The sequence below is a fragment of the Mixophyes fleayi genome, chromosome 3 (assembly GCF_038048845.1).
Source record: "Mixophyes fleayi isolate aMixFle1 chromosome 3, aMixFle1.hap1, whole genome shotgun sequence".
In the NCBI taxonomy this organism is placed as follows: Eukaryota; Metazoa; Chordata; class Amphibia; order Anura; family Limnodynastidae; genus Mixophyes; species Mixophyes fleayi.
In genome coordinates, this window is record NC_134404.1 from 323,052,262 (window position 1) to 323,060,281 (window position 8,020).

At 41.6% G+C, this 8,020-nt stretch overlaps 1 protein-coding gene across 1 annotated transcript; it reads left to right on the forward strand.

Annotated features, from left to right (window-relative positions):
- The first annotated feature begins 3,198 nt into the window (after nt 1-3,198).
- Nucleotides 3,199-7,672, forward strand: LOC142144867 (mRNA decay activator protein ZFP36L2-like). Its single transcript, XM_075204148.1, has 2 exons — nt 3,199-3,429; nt 4,113-7,672. Exons 1-2 carry the CDS (start codon nt 3,379-3,381, stop codon nt 5,193-5,195), a joined length of 1,134 nt encoding a protein of 377 aa, XP_075060249.1. The 5' UTR covers nt 3,199-3,378; the 3' UTR covers nt 5,196-7,672.
- The last annotated feature ends 348 nt before the right edge of the window (nt 7,673-8,020 follow it).

Genomic DNA, 8,020 nt, shown 5'->3' on the forward strand with positions numbered 1-8,020 from the left:
TGCTTTTGGTCTTAACTCCTTAACTCCTTCCCTTACACACTACTTTTTTTTTTCTTTTAATACATATAGTTCTTTTGCTGTTTAAATCCACTATATCTGGGTACCCTGTTGGTTTGCACCCTACAACCAAATGTCTTCATAGACTTGTAGATAAAAGGCCTATTTGCTCTGTGGATAGAACAAGCAGCTGAAATGTTGTTTTTTTAAAAATCCTCTTTTGTAGCCTGGCTAGAAATAGGGAACAACTGGTTATCTCGGCTGCAGTGAAATAAGAAATATCCCTAAAGATTAATCTGTTTGCAGACACCAAGGACTGGCCTTGATGCCCCATGAGAAGCTGCAGACTTGCAGCTAATTGTTCTAGGACAGGGATATTTTATTTACATATATTTATATTACACACACAGTCAGAACCACATTGCATTAAACAAGCGTCCTATGGGAATATAGTAAGTGTGTGTGTACATAATTCCATTGTCAAACCTGTGTGCAACAGATTGTGTTGACACTATACTTGCACTCTGTTGTGTTTCAAAGATATGGTTACAGCTAGTGTTTATGAGCAATCTGTCAGCATTTTTGTCTGGCTTTAAGTGGGGCCCCAAATTATTCTTAAATATGCAAGGAACGCTGACATATACTATGAGCTTTTGTAATAACGTTTACTGTAGTACATGTGTTATTGTCTGCAATGGACGCTCATCTATAAAAAAAAAATTACAATATGACCATTGATTGACAGCTGTTCTATACATGTATTTTCAAAAGGACATTGTATTAGACATTAAAAGGAGGGGATTTCAATAGAATTTGCGTTCTAATACGTGTAGAAAGACCACTCACTGGTTATTTATTTCTAAAGATGTTCTGCAGCAGCTTTGAAATGATATCTCTTGCTGCTATAGGTTCTACTGTGTAGTATTGTAATTGTTTTATACAGCACATAAAACTGTTCTCACCACTTTCTGTATAGTTTAAGGTCAATTGACCAAAATGTGAGTCATTGATGTAAACTATGACACTGAAGCAGATCTAGGCCCTTGTTTTTCCACACTTGAGTGCCCTAAAGAGGTCAGGTTCATAGCTTAAACACAGCGTTGTCCACTAGTTTTTTTTTACTTCTTTATTTGCAATATACAATAATGCATATAATACCCTGTCACTGCTGCAGAACTTTAAGTATTGTGGAGAGAGAGGAAAGTTCTGTACTTCTGATAGGTTGATGTGTTGTAAAATAGAATAGTATTTGCTACGGATGAAGCCGTATACATGTGGCAGCTTGTGGCTTTATTAAAGTTAGCTGGGGGTGTCTGCAATGTATATTAGATAAGGATTGATTTGACGAATGTTAAGTGTTTGACAACACAAGGAACTGGGGCAGAATGCTTTACGCATTTCCAATTTAATATAAATAGTAAAGCATGTTTCATATAGTAGGCTGCTTTGCTCAGCCACACGTCCTCTCAATCGTCCACATTTAGTCCTTGGAGCTGCAATAACGAGTTTTGCCTGTGCTGCCAACTACATTGTTTGTTGAAAGAAGAGTAGTAGCAAATGCTTTCTGCAGAGAAAGGCTTTAGGGCCTAGCTGTAACCTGTATGTTAGGAGCCCTGCCACCGCCTCTCATTCTGTGCTGTGACACACTGCACGGCCTCTCTTGTCTTGCTTTTATCACAATGAGGCCGCACTCATTCCCAGGGAGTTGGCAGACTTTCAAGGTCTTGTGATAGGACTAACAAGCCAACTTTTTGTCCTTTGACACGGCAGCCCTAAGCCAGCACAGCCATATTTACCAGCAATGGGGCATTGGTGGCGTTGCCCCTTTTCTGCTCTTGTTTTGCAGCAATGCGGCAGCCCCGTTTCTTGGACTGGGGTGCCCGTACTTTGCTCTAGTTTTACTTTTTAACATTTGCCCTCCGTCTAACAATATTTAATTTTGCTTCACTCAATAGGTAACATTTGGCTAGTTAATATGGATCATAATCACCCACCCGTAATGGGGTAAATAACTGCTGGACTCTGCTGCACTGTCATGGCTGAATATAGAGGCTTAAACTGCAGAAAGCGAAGAAAAAAAAAAGTTTCCTGCAGCCATTTGAGAAGCAGACAGGGGAGGAGGGTGGAAGGAAATAAACAAGGAAATGGGAGAGAGGAGAGAAGGGGAGGGGGCCGCTCGGATTTCCCCTCATACTCCTTGATTCATTGAGACACCCTGCTGTCATGGACCCAGGACCCAGTGATCTATGAGAATCACTGGACCAGTCACAGCCTGATCATGTATGTACAGAGACATGTGACAGCCCCCTACATCCACCAACTTAATAGTAAACCACACCACTAGGAACAGCTCTCATCATGTAATAGTCCTTTAAAAACTTTAAATGCAATAAAAATAAATTGCTGATTTCCCTACACAGGAGCATAGGCAGACAGTGGAGTTTGCTTTGTTTAAATTCCCATGGCAATTTTGTCCTGAAAATTATAGATAAAATAAATATGTATAAATATTTATCTTATATGCCTCTATGAATAACAAATTGGCTTTAAAATTCTAACATATATCTTTATTTTGTGGGGGTGAAGTACATTACCATGATAACACAACCAGTAACTTTGCATCTGTTGCGGAACTAAAAGTCCCAACATTCACTTGCTGGCAGGACAAGTTGCCTATTGCTGTAAACAAGCCAGGATTTTAAAAGATGACATAAAACCTCCATTGCCAGAAGTGTGTTGGCTATACTGGGACTTGTAGTTCCACAGCAGCTGGATTAGCCACAGATAGCTGATGCCTGGACCGGGCAGGATTTTATATAATTAATATCCCCATGAGCCAGAGGAAGAAAAAGAACAATGGACGAAATGCATTAGGCATTCTGAGACTTCTAGTTCCACAGCAACTTTGAAAGCCACAAGATGTCTATGCCCGGTTGGTTTTTAGCCCCATGGGAGAGAGATCTGGGCTGGGACAGGGCTATGAGCAGCTGAGTGAGGAGCCCCAGCCTGGAGAGCTCAGAGCTCCCCGTCTCTGCTGTGTCTGCGCTCTGGGTGACAGTCTGCAGGCTTTTACCTAAGGAAATTGGCGGCGGCCAATAAGAAGCGGCCTGTCTGACGTCACAGTGGGAGAGAGGCGTTGCCCAGAGACCCCGGCTGGGTCAGCGTTCTATCCCTCCCACCGCGCGCCCTAGTAGCATTTATATAGTTCTGCTCGCACGCGGGCTGGGGAGTCAGCTCGTTGCACTTATTTCAACCCCATCATCCCCAGTCAATTCGGACCTGTCGCCCCCTCCCTCGGAGCCTAGTCGTGGCTATTCTAAACCCCTTTAGTAACGCAGGATCTTCTCGGTCCTCTGGACTCGCTACAAACTGGAGCTGGAAATGTCTGCAACACTTTTATCAGCCTTCTACGACATTGACTTGTTCTGTAAGGTGCGTATAACATGCAGGGATCCCTGGAAAGAGTCTGTGCAGGCTGTGGGCACTGGTGGAGGGTGACAGCCGAAGGAAATGTGAAGTTTAGTGTGTGCAGACTGTGTGTTGTGTGTTGTGTTGTGTGTGTGTCACTCAGCACCCAGGAGTTCTAGGAAACTTTCCTGATCTGTAATATGGATGCATGTGTTAAGTGGAGTCTGCAGTAGCCCAGGCAGCGCAGGGCAGACTCCACTCTTTAATTGCTTTGCAGAAGTTCTAATGCAGTTTGCAGAAGTTCTGTTTATAAGAATGTACTTCTAGCAACTGGCTGCAGATTACTGTAAATAAAGTTATAGAAGTAGAAGTTTACTGGAGCGATTGTAGTGTGTGTGTAGTTACTATTGTGACTATAGAAGTTACTGGGATAATTCTAGTACTTGTAAAAGTTGCTAAAGTAACTACTACAGCAGGAGTAGTGGAAGGAGTAGGTGGATGGCTGCTTCACTAAGTCACTGTTGTAGTTAGTACTTGTAGAGTCTGTACAAATTTGTTGAGCTGCTGTTTGTGTAGTGTATGAGTAGTTAGTGTAAAATAACTTGTCTCTATGCCTACACTAGTTATGTGCAGTGAAGTACTGTAGCTCTTTGGTTATAAAAGTCAGGATGAGGTCTGATAATCGTTCTTGTTTCTGTCCTGTTTAGAACGAGAAAGTCCTGAACAATCTGAACCTGAGCAGCATGCTGGATAAGAAGGCGGTAGGCAGCCCGTTGTCTACCCAAAATTCCAGCTTAATCCCGGGGTTCCTGCGCAGACACTCGGCCAGCAACTTGCAGGCTCTGGCCAACAACAACAACTCGTCCCCCAAGTTCTGCAACAACAACCTCAAGGAATCTGTGGTGAACACCACCGCCCTGCTGAACAAAGAGAACAAGTTCCGGGACCGTTCGTTCAGTGAGAATGGGGAGCGCAGCCAGCACCTCATGCACCTCCAGCAGCAGCAACAGCAGCAAAAGTCTGGGGCACAGATAAACTCCACCCGCTACAAGACAGAGCTGTGCCGGCCTTTCGAGGAGAGTGGCACCTGCAAGTATGGGGAGAAGTGCCAGTTTGCCCATGGCTTCCATGAGTTGCGCAGCCTGACCCGACACCCCAAGTACAAGACAGAGCTGTGCCGCACTTTCCACACCATCGGCTTCTGCCCCTATGGTCCCCGTTGCCACTTCATCCACAACGCCGAGGAGAGGAGGCAGGCACCCGGTGGAGGTGGCTCCCCTACGGACTGCTTCAACGGCCAGCGCCCCAAGCTGCACCACAGTCTCAGCTTCTCCGGGTTCCCTAACCACAGCCTGGACTCCCCTCTGCTGGAGAGCCCAACCTCCCGCACTCCTCCTCCGCAGCCCTCCAACTCCCTGTACTGCGAGGAGGCGGTGCCATGTGCCAACAATGCCTTCACGTTCTCTGGCCAGGAGCTGAGTCTCATCACCCCACTGGCCATCCAGACCCACAACCTGTCTGGGTTCAACGCTGCAGCCTACTGTCGCCAGCAGCAGCAGCAAACTTCCTCCAACTCGCCCCCTCCAAGCCTCAACTTCCAACCCCTGAGGCGCCTCTCTGAGTCCCCTGTGTTTGATGCTCCCCCCAGTCCACCTGACTCCCTCTCTGACCGAGAGAGCTATGTGAGTGGCTCCCTGAGCTCTGGCAGCCTGAGTGGATCGGATTCCCCCACCCTGGACTCAAACAGGCGCTTGCCCATCTTCAGCAGGCTGTCAATCTCTGATGACTGAGCCACCACCCCCAGTAGGGGACACTCTGGACTGGGGAGGCAATTGCTACCCTGGCTGGTATGTTTGTTTTTTTCTCTTGTGTTTTTTTTTTTTTTTAAATGAATTGGGCTTCATAGCCACCTGTCTAATAGCAGAGGGCAGTGCTGTAAAGCCCACAGCTGTTGCAGAACCTCTTGTTTTAAAGATAAAAGCAGAGCTGAAAATCCATTGGTCGTGTTGATTGTGGGGTTTTTCTTTGAAATCCAGGACAGTGACAGCTCTGCTACACTAGAGGTTATGTGGCAGCTGAGGTCTTTGAGTTCCACAAACTGTCCTGGTGATTGGACTAGAGGGTTGTTGCCCACCCTGCCTTTAAATACAGTGGAAGTGTCAGGGGCCAGTTTCGCCCCTCTTTCTTATTATTTTTTTTTGTCACAAAGCTGCCAGTCTGTCCCTGCACCTCGCTCAGTATGTGCTACAGAGACTCAGAAGGGTGAAATAAGAGGATGACCCAAGCCTACACCTATGTAATAACGGCAAGGACTAAACACTTGAACTATTTGAAGCTGGCACTCATGATGTTCCCTGTATTGTTGTTAATGTTATTATTATTATTATTTTTTTGTTTGTTTTTTTGCCTTTGTGCCTCTGCCAATTTTTATTTAATGAAAAGCAGAGTCGGAAAAAAAGACTCTCGTGAAAAAAAAAATCCTGAAAGCTGAACAAAAAGAAACCTTACTCGCAAAAGGGCAAACTTATCAAATAGAACAAAACTATTTTTATAGAACTGTGGGGGTTAGCGGGTGGGATGTGTCTATTGGGGGGTGGGGGATAGTTTTATGCACCAGCAGGCATTCCATCTCTTAAAGCATTAGCACAGCAAACTTGGGGAACTACACTTTAGCCTTCTCCCAAGAGTTTAATAATAAAACACAACAGTCCAGTTGAAAAAAAGGAAAGACAAAAAAACAACTTAATACGCGTTTTTAAAATTCACCATCCTGCCAAGAATATGCCTTAACAACAAGCAACCCTCTAAGATGTCTATTTTTCTTTAGCTTAACATGTACTAAAACTTTCATTCCAAAGTTTAACATCAGTTCCATTTCCATCACTTAGTGGGCTGTTAGCTTAGAACAATTTGTTCCTCTATTTGGAAGCACTCAGTTAGTTTATAATTGTTGAATAACTGCTGATTTTTCTTTTTTTTTTTTTCTTTTTTTTTTTTATTATTATTATATTATTTTAGCTGTCTGAGTTGCTTGCCTGTCACTGCACACAACTCAATATGAAACTATTTAACTTATTTATTATCTTGTGAAAAATATACATTGAATAATTTGTTCATACTGTATTTATCGGGTATGATGAAAAAGCAATAGATATATATTCTTTTATTACGTTTAAATTATGATTGCCATTATTAATCTGCAAAATGTTGAGTGTATGTTCTTTTCACAGTAATATATGCCTTTTTTTTGTAACTTCACCTGTTTTATTTTATTGTAAATGAGTAAAATCTTAATTTAAGAGATTGTATGTAATATTTATTTCATTAATTCCTTTCCTTGTTTACGTTAATAAAAAACAAAAAAAAAACAACAAAAAAAATTGAATGGTTTCTGTAAAGAAATCTCAGTGCTGTGGAAGAAGTTTGAGGAATTTTGTATGGATATTGGTTATTTTATTTTTTCCCACTTTTTTTTTTTTTTCTTTCTTTCCCCCTTCCATTTTCTTCCCAATTTCGTATATAGAACTGTTGTAGCCCGTCCAAAAGTGAATTTAAAAAAAAAAAAAAAAAAAAAGCATTATTATTTTGACTTGAGTGACTTACTCAGATGTTGCAAGTATTTTTATTTTTTTTTTCTAATTATTATATATATTATTATTTTTTTTTAAAATAAATTTTCATTAGTCTTTTTCCACCGCATTCACTGTGATGGTATGTAGCAATAATTGGGGCCCCAGTATTATTTTTCACAGTGCCTTTTGAAGAGTTCACACATGCCTTAAATGTTTCTCAACCAAAAAAGTATTGTGTAAAGAAAGGTGTGATAAATTGAATGTAGGGATGGGTTTTTGTTATATCTTACCACTCTTAATTAATAATAAAAGGCCACACTTTTGAATCTGAAACTTCGTGCAGTCCACGAAAGCTTCAGAAAATTCCTTAAATTTCCTTACATAGAAAGCCAAACCTATTTTTCTCTTAATTTGCCTAGATGGCAAATGACTGAAACATAGCCATTTTCCCTCCCCCTCTTTCCTTTGTACATAGTAGGTACAGATTGAGCACTATGTACTCTATTTGAGCTACTTAACGTTTTTGTTTCCCCCCCCCCCTCCTGAATGTAACGAAAGGATGAGTTGACTATAATTATATATGTATATATAATTAGTCGGTTCACTAAGAATTGTGAGACTGTAAACTTTGTACTGTAAATGTTTTGTAGTTCTCCCAATAAATTTTTGGAAATAAAAAAAAAAAAAAAATTACATTTTTTTTGGATGTTTTGTCTGTAAGGTGGGCTCTTTGTCTTTGACTACGGGTTAGTGTTTGAACTGAAAAAGGGCTGTTCTTGCAAAATTTGCTGGCAGCTAGCCAGGACAAATACCAAGTGTTGTGGAAGGTTTCAAAGTGCTAGTTCAGTTGGGTATTGCCACAATTCTTAACCCTCTACGCTTTTACACAATGGCTTCTGCTGATCACATGGTTTGTCTGACTTGTACACAGTAAACCAAGTCGTCTGACCTTTCTGCTCCTTAATTCAACTTTTAAAAATAAATTGATAAGAAAAACTTTAGACACAAGAAATTTATACTCTTGTAAATCAGATGCACATTTA